Here is a 23,590-nt window from a genome sequence, read left to right as displayed (position 1 = left end):
TTTTTTCTCTCAGGTGTTGGATGAGACCAAAAACAGAGCTAAATGGGTGTAAATTTTGCTATACCTTTTCCAACTGAACAGAAACTTGGCTCTAAATACATGAAAATGTTGCTCCATAACTGCTGGATGTTTGGCAATGTCACAAGGTTTTTCATGCTCGTATAAAGTTTATGAAAAAGAGGGTTTATATGAATGCAACAACAAATTTACAAAGAAAGCATTCCCTCTAGATTACAAGCAGAATTCATGATGTAAAATGTGCTTCATCATGAAGTTTTAGCTTCACAATAACTGCATAAACTACATTTGGGAATATTAAGAAACTTATTTTGTATGTCTGAAATCCTGCCAAGAGGTTTTCAGGTGGGAGCAGCCCTTCATTATTTCATTACAACACTAAATTCCTCATAAATCCCCTGTAGCCCTCAGCCGATGGGAGTATTACAGCAGGAATGAAGGAGGGAAATGTGATGACAGAGAGATATGAAAATGAATACTGGGCAGACGAGCTTCAGTATCTTCCTCCTCTTCACAAACATTTACATAAAACTTTTTAACGTGTTTCCTTGTCACATATTTGAATATCACCCGTTTTCTTTCAGCCAAAGGCTGGGGGTGTGGACAGACTTTTTCTGAGTAAGGGGTCAAGCCAGGGTCACTCACTGGTGGCAGGGGTGAAAGAAAGTATCTTATCCAAACTTAACTTTTCAATAAGATATAATAGTCTGAATTTTTCGTGATGACAGTGTCATATTGGGATGTCACAAGCCTTAACATACTCTTTATGGACAAAAGTATTTGGTCACACCTGTTAAATATTGAATTCAGGGGTTCCAATCAGACCCGTTGCCACAGGTGTAAATCAAGCACCTAGCCATGCAGTGATCAGTTGCTTCAAGTGTGGTACTGGGACAGATGCCACCTTTGTAATAAGATGTCTGTGACATCCCTGCTGGATATTCTACAGTCAACTGTAAGAGATATAATTAGAAAGTGGAAGCGTTTAGGAACAATAGCAACTCAGCCAAAGCGGAAGAGAGTGGGTCAACGATGGCTAAGGCACGAGGTGCGTAAAAGTCCCCAATGCTGTGCTGAATCTGTCGCTAGAGAGTTCTGAACTTCCACTGGCGTGAATGCAAGCACAAAAACAGTGTGGTGATAGCGTCATGAATGGGTTTCCATGGCTGAGCAGTTACATGCAAGCCTGGCAGATGCTGGGACAATATTACCTGCCTGACTGCACTGTGAAGTTTGGTGGAGGAGGGATAATGGTATGGGGCTGTTTTTCAGGGTTTGGTCTAGGCCCCTTATCTCCAGTGAAGGCTTATCTTAATGTTTCAGCACACCAAGACATTTTGGACAATGCTATGCTTCCAACTTTGTTTCAACAGTTTGTGAAGGCCCTTTTCTATGCCGACATGACTGTGCCCCAGTGCACAAAGCAAGGACTATAAAGACATGGTTTGATGAGTTCAGTGTGGAAGAACTTGACTGGCCCACACAGAGCCCTGACCTCAACCCCACTGAACACCTTTGGAATGAACTGGATTAAAAATTGTGAGCCAAATGCGTTGCAACCCCACAGCACACATTCCCACTGCTTCACGGTCCCTGCAACTCCTGCAATGACGGGTCTGATTGAAACACCCGAATACAGCCGCCGCTGGAGGATATCAGCTCTACATCCCTTTGCCTTGGGGTGGGGAGTGAGTCTTTGCCACAAGTGAAGGAGTTCAAGTACATCGGGGTCTTGTTCACAAGTGAGGGTAGAATGGAGCATGAGATTGACAGGCGGATTGGTGCAGCATCAGCAGTTTTGCAGGCGCTGCACAAGCGTGGTGAAGAGGGAGCTGAGCCAAAAGGCAAAGCTTCCAAATTACTGGCCAATATATGTCCCGGCCCCTTACCTGTGGTCATGAACTCTGGGTGATGACTGAATGAATAAGACTGCAGATACACGCAGTTGAAATGAGATTCCTTAGGAGGGTGTCTGGGCTCAGCCTTAGAGATAGGGTGAGGAGCTCGGACATCTGGAAGGATCTCAAGTAGAACTGCTGCTCCTTGAGGTGGTTTAAGCATCGGATCGGGATGCCTCCTGGGCATCTTCCTGTGGAGGTCTTCCACAGGACGTCTGGGTTGACTTGCTTCACCTGCTTCCAACGCAGCCCGACCCCGGAAAAGCAGAGAAAGATGGATGTATGGATCCCTTTGACTTTGATTCCACAAATCAAAACATGGGAGAATTGCCTCATATTGTAAATTTGGAAATAATAGCTGTTTTGAAATTCAACATAACTTGATTTTAGACATACAATAAAACTGAAAAGCTGTGAAACTGAATTGTTACTCATTCAGCCCTACTCTGTATTAGTTCATTACTTAGGAGACTGATGGGAAGTTTTCACTGTTCCCCCCAGCCATGATACTCTATAAAAAGACAACAATGCGACAAAAATAACAGAGATCTCTTTTAAGGTTAGCTGTAGTTCACATGCTCACTGTGTGACATAAATCCAGCCTGACAGAGGTCAACAAAGAGATTAAACACATGTGTGAAGGAACCTGTGCCCCACAGCCACTGTAAATCACTCTCCCTCTGAGATACCCTCGGGCCATTCCTCTATGTGTGAGTTTGTGTGGTCACAACCCACTCAGCGCCACACAATCATCATCTGCAGGAGCTGTGACGTTAATGCATCCTGAGGTATGAGTTGTGGAAGTGAGAGCGCGGTCAAGGAAAGAAAACATGTGTGAGAGCAGCTCAAGTACGGCCGTGATCAAGCTGCTATTGTCCCTGGTTATTAATGCCCTTGGTGGACTATTCTGGAGCCGTTTTCAAGCCCATTTATACTCTATTTCACAGCCTTCACTGGGACAACAAAAGCTATTATATCTCTGAAAACTATTTAACTAAATCCAGGGTCAGAGCAGGAGGAAGATGACTAAAAATAACAATAACACGGAGTGAGAGGGAGAAAATCCTGGTGACACAGTGAGCGATAAATCACACGACAGACTGTTCCAGTGTCAGAAATAGAACAACACAAGGAGGATACCTCTTTTTTTCTTTCTGGGCTGCCTTTTTGTCATGATTGAATCCTGCTGGAGTGACAATGAGCAGCCCTAGCCTCTGACCTATAATCCACTAACTGTCATCTATATCCCTCCCCACTTGATCTCCTCCATTTGTCTACGCATGGAGAGCCCTGCTAATCCTCTCCGTGCACACCATATAAAGAGATGCACCCACTGAAGGCCATGCGTGCACATTAATAAACACATGCACGCCTCCACAAGTGATAGCAGAGACGATGAGGTACACACAGCTGGGCCAGGCGCTGCACCACTAACCTACTTTTAGAATCTGAATGCTGCATCCGTTTTTTCCTCTTTGAATATGTCACTGCTCCATGTCTCCACCTCTATACCTCTCTCCTGAACGTACACAAACCGACTCACTGTACAAACACAAGCGCACACTAGTGTATAAACATGATGACAGGTAGCTCCAGAGCTGCCGTGTCACGCGGTCATCCTGCTGTGCTCTTTGCAGCCGCTGCTCAGTGACAAACAGAGCGCCGCTGTCGATCTGAGGAGCAGCGAGCCGGCGAAGAGGGACGTGGAGGGAAAGACTGCAAGCACCTCCGCCTTCATCAAAGCACCAACAGCCGTCACAGCTCTGCATCGACTTCTGATGATAGAAGGATGAATTTTACATGATGCAGCAGCAAAAAGAGAGAGGGGGTTGGGGGTGAAAATATGCCCACTTTGCAAAAAAAAATAGAAAGTGTGTCCTGGCAAAGACTACAAGTGTGCAGTAGTAGTTTACTGACACATTGACCCCCTGAGTAAGTGTTACAAATCCCCTCTTAAAAGCAGAGCTGGCGCTGGAGTGGCAGCGCCACAAGCCCCAGGAGGAGAGACAAGAGGGCTGTTAGAGGCTGGAGGAAGGCCAGATGCTCTTAACACACACACACTGACAGAAATACACACAAACTCAAACACAAATCAGCCTGGGACAGAGCAGAGACCTCCAAGAAAAGACTCGACAACAGAGCAAGTCACAAAAGTGCTCTTTAAGTGTTTGGTAAGACTGATTCTCAGCTTGTGAAACTATAATTTTTAAACAAAATTCATCAATTACTAACAAGAGTTGATTGCAATCACTGCATTGTTGCGTCTAATTAGAGTGCAACTGATGCAATGTAAACAAAAACTTCTAGCCAAGGTTAATTTGCAGTCTTTGGTTAAGCTTTTATGAAATGATGCATGATATGACAGAATAAAAGAGACACAAAAGACTGAAAATTACAGCAGATGTAAATGGGCAACCACATGCATAAAAACAGCAACAGTAAGGCAGACATAGACAGATTAATGACTAAAAACAACAAGGGCTGTTAGTGAAATAACAACTTAAAAACAAAGAGAAGGAGAAAAAAAATCAGATTAGCAATAGAAAGGCAATGCAAAAACATGTAACTTAATATTCCCAGTATTTACTTTTGTTTGAGCCATTATTTTACCTTGATCAGGGAATTAAGAGAAGTCAAACAGATGTACTTAATGGACTTTTAGACTGATAATTTAAATGAGTACTGCACCAGTGTGGTCTGAAAGCATGACCAAGAGGAGGGAGAAAGCTTCAAAGTGCTCATCCTTTCAAATACACTGTTTAGAACTGTTATACATTAAGAATTATGTAGGAGTGCATGTACAAAATGACTCAAAAAAGTCTAGTGATCTGCATTTAATGCCAAAGTATTTGCACATTACTTTCCATTTATTAATTTATTGGTCTCTCTTGTAAGTCAATATTTTCTCAAGAATTTCTCAGGCAAAAAAATGCAAATATAAGCATTAAAACTGATACCTACAGCACTGGTGTCTAAACGGTGCATAAATAGATACTTCAAGTGGAAAAAAGGGTTAAAAGTCACAGAGAGAATAAAAGCAGTTTGGTTTCAATAATGACTAAAAAAAATATCTGTAAAGATGCCAACAGAACATGGGACAAGAAAACAAAAAAAGATGTAACTTTTTAGAAGCCCAAGCAAAGTTCTGGCAGATAGGACAGTTTCTGTCAGTATTTGCAATCATTAACAGAACTTTAAGACATGCTTGGGCCAAAAATCGAGGCTGACGTAAGGCGTAAATACGCTGCCTGAGAGCGAGGGGTGAGGGAAAAAAACGATATAGCGTAGTATCACGATATTTTGTGCAGCAGAGGTGACAGTCATACAGCAGGAGAAAGTTGGTACAACAAACAACAAACATACCTGAAACACGGGGTTTGCAAGGAGTGCTGCATGAAAATAAAATACTGCAGTAATATGATAAAAATTAAGGCAAGGCTAATGCTTAATCAGCTAAACAGTTGAAAAAATGGTATAGATAGCAATATATTGCAATATATGGTATCGCAGTACTCTGTGTGTTGCCATCCATCCATTGTCTTCCGCTTAGCCGAGGTCGGGTCATGGGGGCAGCAGCCTTAGCGGGGAAGCCCGGACTTCCCCCCTTGCCAGCCACTTGGTCCACCAGGAGGAGGCCCCGGGGCCTCCTCCTGGTGGGACCTGCCCGGAACACCTCACCAGGGAGGCGTCCAGGAGGCATTCAGACCAGATGCCCAAGCCAACTCATCTCAATGTGCGAAGGAGCAGCGGATCTACTCCAAGTCCCTCCCGGATGACCGAGCTTCTCACCCCATCTCTATGGGAGAGCCCAGACACCCTGCAGAGGAAAGTCATTTCAGCTTCCTGTATCCGTGATCTCGTTCTTTTAGTCACTACCCACAGCTCGTGACCACAGGTGACGGTAGGAACATAGATCGACCAGTAAATCGAGAGCTTGGCCTTTCCACTAAGCTCTTTCTTCACCACGACAGACTGATGCAGAGACCGCATCACTGCCGATGCCACACGGATCCACCTGTTGATCTCCCGCTCCATTCTACCCTCACTCGTGAACAAGACCACGAGATACTTAAACTCCTCCACTTGGGGCAGGATCTCATTCTCTCTCTCTCTGTGTATTGCAAAAAAATTTAAATCGCAATAATATTGAATCAAGGCATAAGTATCAAGATAAAATCGTATCGTGGGGCCACTAATGATTCCCATCCCTACTGAAAGGACTATCAGGAGGATTGACATGACCCCAGTTGTAGTCTGGTTGTCCCTGCATATTACCAGAGGCATGGGAAAATAATCTGTGGAAAAAATAGCAATGTAAGCACCTTAAGGGCAGAGTAAGGGGAGGATGTGATGAGTAAGCACGGTCTAGGGTAACATCTGGGTGGGTAGTAGGGTTGCCACGAGCCCCTGATCATGCTGTGGATGTCCCAAGGACTCAAAACTGCTGGCAGTTTCCAGGTGTATTTCCAGGTGTGAAAAGGCCCAGACAAGAGAGATGCTGTTGAGCTTGACCTCGGCTGCCGAGCTACTTGTGTGTGTCGACATGTCAAGCTTGACTCTTATTCCAGTGCGTAAAATGCTCATTGATCACATTTTAGGAGCCCAAATGTCCTCTTTTCATTATTGTGGCCATAGAGGACTATTTATTCTTAATTCTCCACCTGGCAGATAACTATCTTGTCTCTTGCTGATCTTTGGCCGGCCCTGATTGGTCACTACCCCGTAGAATCAAAAGAAAAAGAAAATGGAGGATCTTGACTGGCTAACAGGAAGCTGCTTATTTTTATTTGCAATAAAATATAATATATAGTCATATTATCATTAATATAAGTATGTGGATTTGTAGTACCAGAACTCTGGATAAACACTGCACTAAAAAACATTCTGGAAGGGATATAAACACCAGAATCTGCCTGTAGATCAGCAAAAAGGTAAGCTTCCTCTCACAATTTACTCCATGAGATTCATCAAACTGCTTCTGAGATATTGGAAGCAATACTTGTGCTAACAAGGGGATCACCGTAGGGTTCAGTGTCATTTAAGGCATAGTTGATGAGGCACGAGTAGACAGCTAGGGTGAAGTTTTTGGTCAAACTTTTTCTAGGCTACCCTGTATGATCTGATGAAACAGACTGTATTGAGTTTGTCTGTGTCTAAAATCAGGGTTGTGTAATAAGGCTGAATGCCAGCATCACTCTGTTAGCGTAAACTTTATACCACTGGAGTGTGTGTGGTGTTTTTCAGATTAAGAAGCACTGGCTGTACCACGGTCAGAGGGGGATACACCTTTTTCCTGCATCTTCAGCAGGTCAAACAATCCGTGTGTGCTTACATAATTGTTCCAACACTCCCTTTTCCTGTCCGGTCTGCACGGCCTTCTCTTCCCTTTCCGACAGACCCAAACCCCACACACAAACATGAGGACTTTAATAGAAGCCGTGAACCCAGACTCCCACAAAGGCCCAAGTGGAGCAGGACGTTCTTTGCCTGAATTTCACTTCAGCACATGGCTTCAGACTCTCGGGACTCTAGGCACGCTCTGATTTTTTCATTCCAAAGAGGAGAAAAAAAGGTCGATTTGCCTCATGTCTCCTCCTGATGGTCCTACTGCAGCAAAGACAGATCCCCGTTGAGCTGCAGACCCTCACAACACAGCTCTGTCTGTTCGATGAAGACGAAACTGGATACTTTCCTGAAAACCCCCGTGTGCTTTTCCCTCCTCTGCTCCAGACAGAAATTAAGTCTTGCCATGAGCGTTGTAGTCACTCACAAAAGTACTTCAGACTGTTTAAAGGCAGGGAAAACAGAACGGAGGTCCAAGAGGATTTGCACACTCCTCGAGTTCACTTTAAACTTTTATTGATGCAAGTAGATCATGCGCTAAAGCCAGATCCAGATTTCCATATGGGGTTACTTTGCCTTAATATCTGCAGAGTCAAACTTAAAGCACTATGGGGATGTCAGGTATGCTATCTGATATTCTGGGAGGCCAAACTGAACAAGGGCCCTCTGTGTTCACTGACCTTTTAGTCAAAGATGAAACACAGACTTCAGTCCATACAGGAAAACGTCCAGAAACATACAGAAGCCACAAGTCCTGTCTATCTCCCCATCAACCTCTCAGAGCAGTTACTGAGCCGTGCTGAGCTGGACCGCTGGTGCATGGCCGCCGGTGTGAGAGCGGTGAGAAAACACGTCAGTCAAAACAGAGAAAAAACACACATTCTGTGAAACACACGTGCAGAGAGGGAGGAACAAAGAGGCATTTCCATTTAGAGAGTGATGTGAAGAAAAACAACACTTTCAATCCCCTCCAGTTCTATAAAGTCAAACAGTGTCATGACTTGTAACATAATAAACTATAAATAAAGGATGCCAAACAATCCAACACAATACGATATGATATAATACAATTCGATACCACGACTGATAAAAAACTGTTAAGAATTAGATGAAGCGACTTGTTATCACAGGCCTGACTTAAACTTTTTAGCTGGCTAATTGCACGCATAGATTTAAAACTATATGGTAAGATACAATACAGTAGCATATAATATTATGATACTATATCATACCCTACATTAATGTACAATACAGCATGAAATGAAACTGTTAAATACATAGGGTATAGAATTATATGATATGGTAAGATACAAAAGCCTATAATACAATGGGATACGATACAATAGGACACAACATTGTGCAATTCAGTACATTAAAATACCATTGATGTGACACTATCGTGCAATATCACCACACAATAAGATGGTGTCATGTGATGGCAATGACTGTGTAGTCCGTGCAATGTCTGGAGCCCTCCGCAAATTGGTCATTGATACCCACAACAGAGATCTACCAGGTAAACATGCAGTGCCTCATATCATATCATATGGTATCATATGATACCATAGGAAAGAGGTGAAACAGGCATGACACTATCATACCATACATCACTGATTGCATCATTTCACAATATGATATGATGCTGTAAGATGAAACCTGATATGGCACAACATGATGGGATGTGATATAATCATATGCAGAATACTTAGCTCAGAGCTGACTCCACCCACTTCAGACTTTTGAAAAATGCACAAAAAATGGGCAGTTTGGTACTGAGAGGAGGGAGGGAAAAAGGACGGGGTTTTCCAGATGAATCGGGAGTGACAGTGACGCCCCCTTGCCAGAAAGTGACACTGCAGCACTGCTGCCTCAGAGCGATCTTTTGAGGTGAAGGATTTTTCCCCTCCAGAGTCCCCTGAAGCAGGCTATAGCGTGGTGGCGGACCATGGTGGTCCTGAGCACTACCTATTTGGGCCGTTGGCTCCAGCACCGGCGTTACTAAAGCCGGAGCTCTCCGAGCCGAAGCAGTGCAAGAGAGGATGGGAGTGGTCTCTGAATGGTAAAGTCAGTTAGAGACGGTAACATTCTACCTTTTATATAAAGTTATATAAGCCACGCCTTTTCAGAAATATCTTTTAAAAGCAGATGTCCGTTTTGGCTAATTACAAGCCATAAAATGCAGATATTTATCAGTTTGGTGCAAATGTCAGAAATAACACTGGCATTGATGTGTTTAGTTCAGTCAGATACTTCAGTGTACAGCTGAAAAAAAAGTTAGTGTTCACTACCACTTTAATGAAGACACAACACCATCTGAACATTCCATCCAACAATGAAACTGCGGTATGGAACAACACAATATGATATTGCAGGACTGCAAGATACAATTGGTTACAGTGTGATATGATACAGCAAGGTACATGATATGCCACAATATTAAATTACTGTATGTTATGAAACAAAGTGATATCATATGATAAAATAACACACTGTAGGTAAAGTGTCATATGATACCATACTGTACCTGGCATGTTAAGAGCCAGCTAAAGATATAGTTAGGGTTGCAACCTAAAAGTTACTCTTCATTTTCTATTTTCAACTCATTGTAGCACAAAACAAATTAAAGAATAAAGCTCTGGGGCTCTAATTTTGCAGTCGTTGAATGGTTCAGTTGTATAAGGTGTTTGAAAATGTGGGCATGAGCCAGGTACAGGTCTCGGTTTTAAGCCAGGCCAGATCTCCACTACAAGTCTAAGTAGGATGTTACATAAGATGGGTGATATTAGGTTACAAGTCACTACTCAGCCACACTGTCTGGCTTTACCTGGGCATTATGTTGATGATGTACTGCAGCTCAAATGTGAGTGGTGTCTGCAAGGACAGCTGCAGCCTTAAACACAGAGTTTCCCTTGGTAGCATGTGCAGAACCTCTAATCCACTTTGGCTCTGATTGAGATGAATGCATGCAAGACTCCAGCCACATTAGGTAGTAGATGTGTTAGTCTGACTCAAAAAAATTCAACTTAGTATGATTTCAGTGGGGCTACATGTGTATAAAAAGTCCAGGTCTAGTTGGACTAACACTGCAGATGACAGCATATAAAACAAGGATTCTGCAAGTTGAGCCCTCAGGTCAAAGAAAGAGGGAGACCTGCAGTCTCAGAGGTTACATGAGGCAGTTTTCAAATTTTCCTCTGAGGTGATACAGCAATATATTACCTTGAAATAGCCCTATTTTTTCTCTTTAAAATTCCTGCAAAAATGCAACAAGGACTTTGTACCTAGACCTTGTTTCTGCAGCCCATACAGGAATTACAATACATTGAGTTTTTTAATGTTACAGAACTTTTTAGAGGTTTTAGCCTCAGCTGCATCGTCCCAGTGCTGCTCCCTCATATCCTGCAGGGCCCTCAGGTCTTTCACCACCTCACAGGCCCCATGCAGACCCTCACTGCCTGCCAGAACATCCTTAGGCCTGAAGTAAACATCCTTTGCCTTCTACTTTCCTCTGTAGATATCTGAACCAGGTGACCCTTCCTAAACATGAAAATATGGACAGAGAAGATATTCAGTCTAAGAGTTTACTCTTCAAGCACAATTTGTTCCAAGTCTTAATGAATACTTTAAGACGCTCCTCTCTTATCCTCCTGGCAGTGTGTGGGCTGTGGGGAAAAGACAGCAGCTGCAAATCTACTCTGAAGACAAAAACATGAATCCTGAATGGAGCAGAAAAGTGTTGGCACTGTTCTGCAGTGGGCAGACGAACGGCTCGGAGATCTCAAAGCCTGCGTGTGTGCGTTCATCCTCGCCTGAGTTGGGCTGCAAGTGTGCCCTAACCCCGCAGACCACACACTAACGCTCACACATTACACACAGAGCTGCCAAGTTTAAATGGCTGTTTTTTCACAGTGTGTAAATAGAGCGGGCTGAAGGCAAACTCGCAAGTCGTCACAAGGCGTGCTCGTGCTGTGCAGCCAGTGTTTAGCATAAATGCTCTGATTCATACCATATGCCCGTCACTCGTGAACTCTCCACACAGCTCGCCCAGTAACAAAAAAGGATGTACAGATCCCGTGCACTTGATAGACTGTCAGAGTCAGCCATGCAAAATGGGAATGTGTTACAGTAAGCTGGACAGGCTTTACTGTAGCTGAGCTATGCAGGCTCCTGTTGGTCTATTGTCCATTGACTGACTGTTGTGACAGAAGGCATTGTATTGTTGGCTGTCAGCCGTGTCTGCTGGATTGCTATGGGCCCACTTTCTCTAAGCCTTTGCAGTAAGGCTAACTGTGGATGCAGAAATGCAACTGACATGAGGACAAAATAGACCAAAAATTCTGTACGATAGGAATTTGAAAAGAGCAGATAAAATATGAAAAAAACGAAGGATCTGCGTGATTAGCCAGCTGAATGATTTAAGACAATCCTAAAGCCAAGAAGTCTGTTCAGATTTTAGCACTTCAGTTAGGGGGTAAACACATGTTTATAAGATCCAATATAGAATACATCTGAAAATGTCTAAGTTGGGAATTGCCCTGGTGGGACTAAATTTGGTCCTGCTCGCCTTGATCCAAACAAACTTGCTCTGTATAACTACTTTATTTCTGGACAAAAATAGTCATGTTACACATCAAATTAAACAGAAAAAGCTTTGCTACAAGACCAAATAAACCATTTTTACCTAAACCACATCCAACTCAAAAAGGAATCAAATCAATGACAACATATCAAAGTGGCCGTAGTGCTACATAGCCAGACACTACCGCCCCCTATGGGATGGTGCCTGGTACTACAGACACAAACATGGTCTCATTTGAAAGCCCAGCCTCTACTGGAAATTCTAGTCATGTTTGTGCAGTTTCCATTTGTTTCAACAGTTTCTTTTAGTTTTCTGCATTTTATTTTGTGTTGTTTTTTGTGCCATTGAAAATAAATCTGCTCCTCTTGGTGTCGAACTTTAGTTCCTTTGTAAGACTTCCTTTGAAAGGGAACTATATGGAGGTCTGGGTGACTTGAGGGGACAAAAAAGAATTCCATGATGCAGTGACCACCTATAATGGCATGTGAGTGAAAAAAAAAAAAAAAAGTTTGATACCTGAGATTTTTCAAATGGCAGAAAGTGCTAAATCAGGCCAAATTGGGCCCAAATGGCACAAGAGGGGATTTCGCCTGGATATTTTTTAATAAAATCTCTCTTATTTTGTCCTGATAACCCTCTAGCGGCATGGAAGTTGAAAGAGGTAATTTCAAGATGTGGGGCTTTGGCCGACTGGAGATTTTTGGACTTCAACTGCATTATTTCTATGGGATACAGATGCTAAAATTGCAAAAAAAAAAAACTTCCTTATTGTACCTTGATCATTCAAATAGAACTAGCAGTTACAGAGTTATACTCATTTAAAGGTTGACTGTAAATTTGGATCAGTAGCCTAATAAAAGAGGCTAGGACTTAACAGGTTAGCTTTTTTATGTCTTATAAGGTGGCTGTTGATGAGTGGCTAAGACTACGGGTTTGTGAGTTGTGACCTTGTGGTTAGGTTGCACCCCATCTACACAGGCTGACCAGGTTCAGGTCCGGGCCTGTGGTTTTTTTTCTGCATTTCATTTCCCACTCTCTTCTCTGTGTTTCCGGCTCTATCGACTGTCCTTTCTCTCTTTAATAAAAAGGCAAAAAAAGCCATTGGCCATAGACAATTTGGTTTAATTAACATATTCTTAAGAGATTTTCTTGCAAAAGGTATGCCATTTTAAGCCTCTAAAAGTCAGATTAGTCTTTATACTGCAGCCAGCCACAATGGATGATTACAGTGTTTTAGCTGAGTATTTCTGGGACTGTCATTGAGTTTGATGCTAATATGCTGTGTCCTAATTGGTGAAAAATCCATGCAAGATACAGGGCTTTAATTTTGATTCTCAGGCAGGAAACCACATTTCTACTCTAGAATGAACCGCTAAGTTTGGGTTTATCATGCATCATATTTGCTAATAATGGCTGGCAGGTGGATTTCTGTACAATGGATCATACATAGAACCAATCTGGATAAAATGTTCAATTTCAATTGTTCTTAGGTCTCTTTGAAAAGCTGTAGGGAGTTAAAAAAAGATACCAGATACAACAAAACATATGTGTCTAAAGCTAGCATAGCTACATAGATAACATAACTACGTAGCTTACATTACAGCTTTGTGAGCTTAGCTTCAGCTGCTGGTCAGGCTGTTGTTTGCAGAAGACTTGCAATATCAGCTCTTCACTGGTGCTGTATTACCATTGAATAAGGTAGACCTGCATGCTTAAGTGCAGTCACTTGGCATCCAATTACACAGAAATAATCATTAATCCCTTTTTTGCATTGGCTAACAACCTCTTTTTCAAAAGTTTAAGTGGAAGTTTTAATGTCTCCATCAAAATATAAAGCACTTCATGCAGTAATTCTGCAGAATTTCTATCATGATTACAAATGTGAGCCTTATGTTTGCATCTCAGACTCAGGTGTTCATCCTCTGGGGACCATGAATGTCTCCATAAAATGCAAAAACATGCACAGTTCCAGCTGAGAAAATTCAAGTCTGGACTGTAGCTCTGGATGAATCAACACTGTTGTCTACTGAGCCTTTGTACAAGTATGTGCGAGTGGAAAATGTATTCAGTGTTTAACACAGAAGATTTCAAGATGAAATTTGGAGGGAGATGGATGAGAAATGAGAAATGAATTTCCATCAGAAGTGTGACCTGCTTTGACGGATGGTTATGGATGGCTGCTCACTGCTCACTGAGTTAATAACGACGAACAGAAGGACTTAAACTGGGAGACTCTCCCGATATACTTCAGGGAATCACTCCAGCTGGAATATCTAGCCCGCTATCCCGCCCTGTTTTTCTCTGCTGGTGCTCCATACTTCTTTGGACGATTTCCAACTCTGCTCCGGCGCTTCATCCCACCCCCCTTATTCTGTCTACACACAAATCTCAAGTCTCGCTCACTCATTTTCTCCCAGACATCTCACCATCACTGCTACTATGCCTGTGTCTGGGTCCATCCTCTCCCCTCTGTCTGCTCTCCATCTGAAAGCTCAGCGTCTCACACTGTCCATCCCCTTCTGTCCTCCCTCTCCTTTAGTGTCCTTTTGAGTGGGATGACTTTGACAGAAAACTTTGCCCACATAGTCTAGATCCACACCAGCTCTGCCTGCATCATCAACACCCAAACAGAAAAAAAAAACAGCAGCATCAAGGGGACATTTAATATCCAGATGAGTGTCCTACAAGCACCACCATCACAAACGGAAACCTCATTTTTGCGTGACAGTGTGCAGCAATGAGTACATGTGAATGAGCATGTGCTTATTAGTGTAACTGTGTGTGTTTACTGGCTCCCGGCTGTTGTGAGCAATCCCTGGTTGGCATCACAGCACCATATGTCTGTCTATGGGGCCGTGCTGACATGTGCCACCGCTGGAGGCCGGGCTGGCCGCACACAGCACAATGACAGCTTTATGCCTGCATGCCATGCATCGCAATACTCCAGCAAATAGACACATCCCGCAGCTCTGTGAGAAGTGAATACTGCTGACTAACATTTCAGACAACATGTCTGAGTTTCTGCAATCAAAGTTTAATCTTGACTACAGGCTGAGGTATTATGAACTTGACTGAAAACTTTAAAGAGACCCACAACTACAGAGATAAAGACATGAGCACCTGTGTAATGACTGTTGAGACATAAACACATTAAATAAACACCAACACATGAAAACAAAGAGGCATACATTGCAAAAAGACAACAAAGGTGCATAAAACAACCACAAAGTGAGCCACAGAGGCTGCAAAGACAAAAGAAATGGAGAGGAATGCAACCAAAAACCACAAAGAGCGCCATAACCTCAAAAAGAAAGACACAAAGATGTTTTTAAAGAAACTATCTTAAGGACACACAGAGAGACCACAAACAGATGAAAAACTTCTTTTTACACAGAGGGTAAGAGTGAGATGTAGAATCATGAATAGACAAAATAGCTACAAAGAGACACAACACCTAAGCAGAGACATACCACATTCCACAAAAGACACTGACAAAAGAGACAAAACTACTCCAGAGACACAAGCTATCACAAAGAGACACAAATCTACTCTGCCACACGGAGACCGATACCTACCACAAAGACACAAAATTACTAGCAACTTCTACAAAGAGACACAAATTAACCACAGAGATGCAAAACTAATACACAGACACATAAAACTACCATAAAGAGACAAAAAACTGCCACAAAGACAAAAACTAAACTAAAAAAGTAGAACACAAAAACAGCCACAATGCTACTAAGACACAAAGAGACACAAAACTATCACTAAAACAAACAAAACTACAGCAGAGAAACATAACTACTACAAAGAGACATTAAACTACCACATAAAGAAAAAAAATTGTCACAAAGAAACACAAAACTGCCAAAGACACAGAACTGCGAGCAGGCCACATGAATCTGCCACACAGAGACACAAAAGTACCACAAAGACACACATTACCAACAAGGTCTATCAAACTACTACAAAGAGACATGAAAATACCAAAAAGAAAAACAAAACTGCAAATCTAAAACACAAAACTACCACAATGCTACACAAAACTGCCATAAACAGACAAAGAATTACCAGAGATACAAAACTGCCAAAGAGACATGAACTACTACAAAGAGACAAAACTACTCTACAGGTAAAATGACTATAAAGAGCATAAAATGATTCAGATTGAGCATAAAAACCTTCAAACATCTACAAAGACACTCTAAATGACAAGCAAACGATGCATACAGACCTAACAAGAAAACAAACCATGTACATGTGCACAAAATATCCTAAAACGACCACAATGAGACAAAATTAGACCATAGTATGACTTAAAGTAATGATAAAGAGCAAAAAGGAAGTCAAAATGAGCAAATACCTGCCTACAGATGCCTACAAAGCCAAAAGACTAACAGAAGATGTAAAACAACCACAAACACTCAGTCTGGGTGTTTTGCTCCTATGTTAAAGGGGACGTGTGTCTTTGTGTCCATGGGCCTGTTGTGTCTACTTCCAGGGTTAACACTTCGGCAGAAAATATCATTCTTAAAAAAACAAACCTTAAAAATTCATACTTGAATATTTAAACTTGATTATTTAGCTCTCTGTTATTACACTGAATAAAAAATGCAGCAGTAAATAATTTACAGTTTCCAGGGCAGCACTTCTTAAAAACTGTGTCAACCCCCCTACCCCAAATCTGAATCCCAAACTGTGCCAAACATCTGTATGTGGAGTAAATGTGCTCCTCAGGCTTGTGTTGCAGTGACGCATCCGTGCCAACACACTGTGAAAACAAACTCAGCTCTGATGACGAGAGTGAGTCAATAAGTGAGTCCACGTTTGATGGCTGAGAGGAAGGAGACCTGTTGGTCTGGAGTGACACCAGCCCACTGCTAATGGAGGTTCAGATAAACAAACAGAAAAGTCTGCCAGCCACAGCAACACAACATGACACAAATACATTAGTGAAGTCTTCATGATGATCTTTTCAAGCCTGATTTGCTTCTTATGTAGGTCAATATTTCTACAACAGCAGCTACACCACATAAGATGTAAAACTGTTCTTTGTAACCATTTAAAAGAGTGTGCTAAGGTTGTCAGAATGATCAATACTTTCAGATAGACAACCAATAACACTACATCTATTATTTAAATTAAATTTTATTGTAAAGAACCAGAGCTTTAAAAAAATCTAATATCACAGATGCATGTGAATGGAAGAAGCCTCTCAAAGATTACAGGTGTTACGGTCTCAAGAGTGACCGTGTTACCTGGGGACTTCTAGCTGAATGCATTGGTGGTTGTCGCACAATAGAGGATGAAGACACAAAGTTTCATAACAATGACACTTATTTTTTTTTAATCATAATATCAAAATATTTATCTTTGACATTGAAACTGAAATTTCATTTGGAATATTTAAGTAAGAGAGAGTAAACTTTTCACACAAATAATGACAACAGCCTTCCAAAAATCGTCAGTGCAATACAAAAATGTAAAACATTATAACTTGAGGCATATATCAGAACGGAGTAAGAGGAGGTGCACACTCATCTAATCCCACCTGTTCTCAAATCATTGATCTTTAATATCCAGCTTCCTTATAGACAGACCAGAACAGCAGATATTTACCTAGCATACAAATCTGTAGCCATACTTACCAATAAACCTAGTATTACAAAAGTTACAATCTTACATTTATATCAATCAGATTTATAATTCTGTTATTGCATACATATAGAAATATATATTCACTCTCATTTAAAGAACAACTTATAGACATTTAACTATAAAAATATCTATCTTTATGTCTAATTCATGCACTTTTATCAAAAATGTATTTTTGTTATGCAAACTTTTTGTTCTTTTATGAAAAAGCTACTGTACGCAAGTAAAGGATAGTTGCTTTGGTAGAAAATTATTTAAGTTATTGTAAAAGTAGTGGTCTCTAAACTAACTCAAGTTAAAGCAAGAAGTATTTAATTTAAAGATTCCTGTAAGTATTGAATACTGAGTAGCTACTAAGGAGTTTCTTTAAAATATTATCTTTCCTTATTGGCAAGAACAACTAGAGAACACATCCACAGTTTTATTTACAGGTAAAATTGCACCTCTTCAACAAAGCAAAAGTCACAAGTGGGAAATCTAACTTAATGGATAACTTCACTCATGGTGCAAATGTGTCTCAAAACAAAAACAACAACAGCATTTAACCAGAGACATGAGCAAAAGAATCCCAACCTTTATTATTGGGTTGTGATGTGGAATCATTCTTTCCCTATGAGTTACTGTGTTGTTGACAGAGGTGGTAAAAGTACAGGAGGGTTAAAAAACTCAAGTAAAAGTTCAATTTATGGTTAAAACTTTCTCAAGTAGACGTACAGAAATGGCTCCAAGTGCACTCAAAAAATTACAAGTACACGAAAACAACTCAACTGAAATAATCTGGGTAAATGTAATTAGTTACTTTTCTGGTTTTACTGAGGCTCCACTGGGACTAACGCTGTGTGTCGCACGCGCGCCCTCTGCTGGAGCCCCTTTAGACTTGAGTGGTGCAGCCCGTGTATCATTAAAACTGCAATAACGTTTCCGTGTAAATTAAACTGTAATGCTTTGCTAAAATACTTGAAAGTAAGTCTTTTTACCGTGCTGTATTTTTTGTGAGAGACACCTCAGAGAGAGTTTTAGCATTTTTGAAGCTTATTCCGACAGGAGCGGCTGTAAGAGACCTAATATGTCTCTTTTGTTACAGGAAAAAGCGGAGTGGTGGTGCCAAAGGTGAAAGTTTATGCCTGGTTCATCACATACGGCAAGAGAGAGTACAACTGCTGCACAAATCTAAAGATACTGTATCACCAAAGTGAGGAAACTTCATGACAGTAATCCTTACCGGTTAAAATCTAAGATGTTCAAGTGTAGACATAAGATTTAAGTCCTGCTTCATGTGCCTGACATTAAACTAGAGTCAAGTCTGGTCTAATATGTGTTAAACTGAGTGCCAAATTTGTCCACACCGCTGTGTTATTCATTGTTATATTATAAACATTACCAGGCAACAAAGCCACATGTGTCTCTGCTGTCAGCGGTGAAATAGCTTCAGTTTAGCGATGTGATTGCACAGAATGAATCATACCTTGGTTATCCTCGTCCATGATTGCAGTCTATCGATCAAGATCCCCTCCAAATCAAAAGCTGACAAAAACTCCCGTTGTGCAGAAAAATGGTCAAATTCACAGCAAAAAAAAAAAACGCGTCTTAATTTCCAGGACGCATCCGGTGCACAGGTTGTCTCTCGGCAAAGCGTCTTCTTTGGGGAAATGTTGTGGCCATTTACGCCTCAGAGACGGGAGGACAGTCCCTCTGGTTCAGCCAGTCGGTGAGCTGTGAGTGTCACTGTGGCAGCAGCCGCAGCAGCAGAGGCTCGGTGTCTTTTCTCCCACGGTGGCCGAGCGTGTTAGCGTTATCCCTCCAAATACGCCTTCACTCCACTAGTATCGGGAGAGTAGTTGATACGGCTGTGTCGAGCTGGAGAACACATACCCGGAAGTATATCAGAGGTTTAGGTAATTATAACTTCAAAATTAAGGGCATGACACCCTTTCATATGTGTTATCTCTTATTTTGAAAATACCAGCAGGAAGTGTAACGTTGTATGCGTGTTACTTGGCTGTAGCTGTTAATCCCATCCCAGCTCCACTACATTGCCTGTTCTGCGCGTCAGCATTCATCATCGATGAGCACTAACGTCACCTCAGGCAACACTGACATTACACCTATACTAATGTAATGTGGAATTTTAATCATAGAATTGTATTTCCTACAAAATTCAGGAAGTTGTATTTAAAATCATGCCCTTAATTTGTCCAGCTAACCAGGTTACTGGAAGATATACCAAGTCATGTGGATAGAAACTGTTTAAAACGATGAACCTGAAAGTATCTGCCTCTTATTTTGAGTGTCTCCTTATTCATTTATTTTGTTGGAATCTTTTTAATATACTGACTGGTTCCAAAATTAGGCAATCATTATTATCATCAGGTCAGTATCTGCTTTTTTTCTTCTATGGCAATGATAAAGTAAGCTGTTGGAAGATATGTATCGTATTCATAAAAAAAAGATCAAAATTGCAACTGAAATTGCGCGGGGATGCTGAGAGATGAATTGTGGAAGAACTGCTGAAAATAGCCAAAAGCACAAAAACAGCTGAAAATAGCATAAAATGGCATAAAAGTAGCAGAAAATGTCATTCAATAGCTCAAAAAAGGATAAAAATAGCTGAAAGTAGCCTTAGGATATATGAAAGTAGCCTTAAAATAGCTGAAAATAGCATTAAATAGCTGATATTGGCCTTAAAGTAACTGAAAATTTCATTCGATGACTGAAAAAGCGTAGAAATAGCTGAAAATAGTATGAAAATAGCTATAATTTAAAAAATTGTAAAAGTTAGAAATGAGAAAACTCATAGCAGTCAAATGACGAAGAAACTGAATTTTTTAAAGTTTAAAAAGTGTCGATACCACAAAGTATGAAGGAGGAGATAGCTGGCGTGGAAGAAGAAGAATAACAAAATGGCCGACGTGAATATCAATAGTGTGGATGTTCAGCATCCCCACTAATTAAATGGACTCAAATATCAAACGTCCATCTGTTTAGAATGGAAATATTACATTATACAGTGCTGTGAAAAAGTGTTTGAGGGCATGAACTGATGGCTGGACTTTGGCCTTCAGGATTTTCTGGTAGACAGCAGAATTCATTGTTCCATCAATCACAGCAAGTGGTCCAGGTCCTGAAGCAGCAAAGCAGCCCCAGACCATCACACTGCCACCACCATGTTTGACCGTTGGCATGATGTTCTTTTTTATCAAATGCTGTTATTTTTACTCCAGATGTAGCGGGACCACAAAGTTCATCCTTTGTCTCATCAGTCCACAGAATATTTCTCCAAAAGTCTTGGGGATCATCAAGATATTTCTTGGCAAAGGTGAGACGAGCCTTTGTGTTCTTTTTTGTTCTTTTTGCAGTGGTTTTGGCGTTGGAACTCTCCCATGGAGGCCATTTTGCCCAGTGTCTTTCTGATGGTTGAGTCATGAACTCTGACCTTAACTGAGGCCAGTGAGGCCTGCAGTTCTTTGGATGTGGTTCTGGGTTCTTTTGTGACCTCCTGGATGAGTCGTTGTTGCACTCTTGGAGTCATTTTGGTTGGCCAACCACTCCTGGGAAGGTTCAGCACTGTTTCCAGTTTTCTCCATTTGTGGATAATGGCTCTGACTGTGGTTTGCTGCAGTCCCAAAGCCTTGGGAATGGATTTGTAACCTTTTCCAGACTGATAGATTTCAATCACTTTGTTTCTCATTTGTTCTTGAGTTTCTTTGGATCGTGGCATGATGCTAGATCTTGTACCCTACTTCACTTTTTCTGACAGTTTCTATTTAATTTCGTCATTCAACAAATCTGGCCATAATAAGGCATGGGTGTGGCCAGTGAAATTGAACTCAGCTTTCCAAGAACCGTGGTTAATCACAGTTAACTCATGATTTAACAAGGGGGGCAATTACTTTTTCACACAGGGCTCTATGTGATAGGTTTGGATTTTTTTTTCTCTTAATCAATAAAATCATCATTTAAAACTACATTTTGTATTTACTTGGGTTATCTTTGTGAGATATTAAAACTGCTTTGATGATCCTAAACATTTAAGTGTGATGAATATGCAAAAAATACCTCATGAATCAGAAAGAGAGCAAATACTTCTTCACGGCACTGTAAATGTATACCATCCCAAATCATGGTGTGACTAGATTAATGATACTATGCTTTAAAAAAAAACTACCCATAATTGAATAAATATTTTTCTATTTATATCAGAAATTACTACCATTTTGAACATTTATGTAACAGTGGAATGTAACATAAGCTGTATTGATCACTGAAAGAGGAAATTCACTTGTTTGAACAGCCCACTGTAGGAAGATTTCAAACAAACACAAAATACTTCTGCTTTAAAACATGAAATTACTTCTGCTTCAATTAAAGGATAAGCACTCAGTGAAGAAGTCCCAAATACAAATTATGATCCAACTGATAAGTTACATAACCTGCAGATGGTGCAACCGCAAAACCAACCAGCATAGCAGCCTGTAATATTGTAGACCTAGGCTCTGTACATACAAGCTCAAAGGAGCAATAACACCAATACTACCCTGCCACATGGCCTCTCATGCCCCCCAAACCCAACTATGTGGACTGTGGGGTCAAGAGTCAGGACATCATCGGGGTTGTCAAGTGAGAACCTCCCTCTGTTGGTGTTTCATTTGTCCCATGATACCTCAGCAAGGTTGGAACGTGAGAACCTACTGCCCTGCCATACCAGCACAAACATGTCCTTTCTCTGACCTACCCTACATGGCCACCACAGCCAAAACAGGTCTGCCACCTTTAACAGAGCCCAGCTCGGTATATGCAAGCTCCAGGTATGCTACCACACACTTTACCAAATTGCCTCCTACTGCCCTGACAAACAAACTGCAGCTACTCATAGTGCCAACAAGGCACAGCTTCAAAGAAAACCAAATGAAGTGAAATCAAGTTAATTTTAGTTTTTTAGACATTGTTTTGAATGTTATCTGATACTCATCATATCCCAATGTCTCAGTGATCACATGGTCTCATCCTCATCATATTCCAATGATGGACTTGTCTGACAATTGGACTACAACATGGCATGTCCTTTTAAAGCCAGACAGTGAGGAATGTGTTATAAAAATGAAAATACTTTAAAGTAGGGATGCACGATATTGGATTTTTGCCAATATCCGGTATGCCGATATTTACAGATTCATTTTAGCCGATACCAGTAATGATACCGATATTTAAATATGCTTTTCGGAAAGAAAAATGTCAGTCCTTTTGGACACTTTAAGGTTTAAGGATGGCCAAAGAAACAAACTTAAGTCCTTAAAAAACACTTTGAAGTTTAAAGACTGAGGACAAATAAAGAAAAAGACCTCACCTGACGTAGGTCTGTTGGTTCAGACTAAAACTTCACTAATTTATTGGATATCTGTGTAATTCAACCATACTCAACCAAAGAGCCAAATTGTTGAAAAATACCTTTGCAAGAGCCACAATCTAAGTGGAGAAAAGTGGCAAAAACAGCTTGAAGTAGCAATAACAATAAGTTAAAAGAGGCAAAAATGGTCAATGAGCATTTAAAATGAGTAAAAAGGGACAAAAATGGGGAGGAAAAAGGGTCAGAAAGTAGTTAAAATGGTTGAGAGGAGACAAAAACTGAGTTACAGGTAGCAAAAAGTGGTCCAAAAGTAGCGAAAACGTGCAAAAAAATGAGTGAAAAGTGACTAAAATGGACAAAAAGCAGTCAAAACGGGCAGTAATAGGCAAAAAATAGGAAACAAGTGGTATTTAATGGCAAAAGGTAGCTTTAAAGGGTGAAAAGTGGTGAAAAAATAGTGGAAAAGGGCAAAAGTTTGATAAAAGTGGCAAAAAGTGGTCAAAAATGGGCAAAATTAGGAAAAATGTAGTATTTAATTGACAAAAGGTAAATTAAGTGGGTTAAAATGGGGGAGAAAAACTGCAGAAGGGCAAAAATGGGATAAAAGTGGTCAAAAAATAGGTAAAAAGTTGCAAAAAAGTGTTATTTGATTGCAAAAGGTAGCTTAAATGAGCAAAAATAGGATAAAAGTGGCAAAAATTGGAATAAAAGTGGAAAAAATGGGCAAAAAAGTAGGGAAAAAGTGTTATC

At 40.9% G+C, this 23,590-nt stretch overlaps 1 protein-coding gene across 1 annotated transcript in view; it reads right to left on the bottom strand.

The window, feature by feature from the left end:
- The window catches only part of cyth3b (cytohesin 3b), a 66,651-nt gene extending 47,340 nt beyond the window's left edge, over window positions 1-19,311 (bottom strand). Inside the window, exon 1 of the mRNA XM_041817337.1 lies at window positions 18,962-19,311. Within this exon, the coding sequence (XP_041673271.1) occupies window positions 18,962-18,980 (19 nt within the window). The 5' untranslated portion in view covers window positions 18,981-19,311. The remainder of the gene's footprint in view (window positions 1-18,961) is intronic.
- Window positions 19,312-23,590: the final 4,279 nt, after the last annotated feature.

Source organism: Cheilinus undulatus, linkage group 21 (genome assembly GCF_018320785.1).
Source record: "Cheilinus undulatus linkage group 21, ASM1832078v1, whole genome shotgun sequence".
Classification (NCBI taxonomy): Eukaryota; Metazoa; Chordata; class Actinopteri; order Labriformes; family Labridae; genus Cheilinus; species Cheilinus undulatus.
Note: the sequence above shows the minus strand (reverse complement) of the source record. Positions and strands in the feature narration are given on the sequence as shown.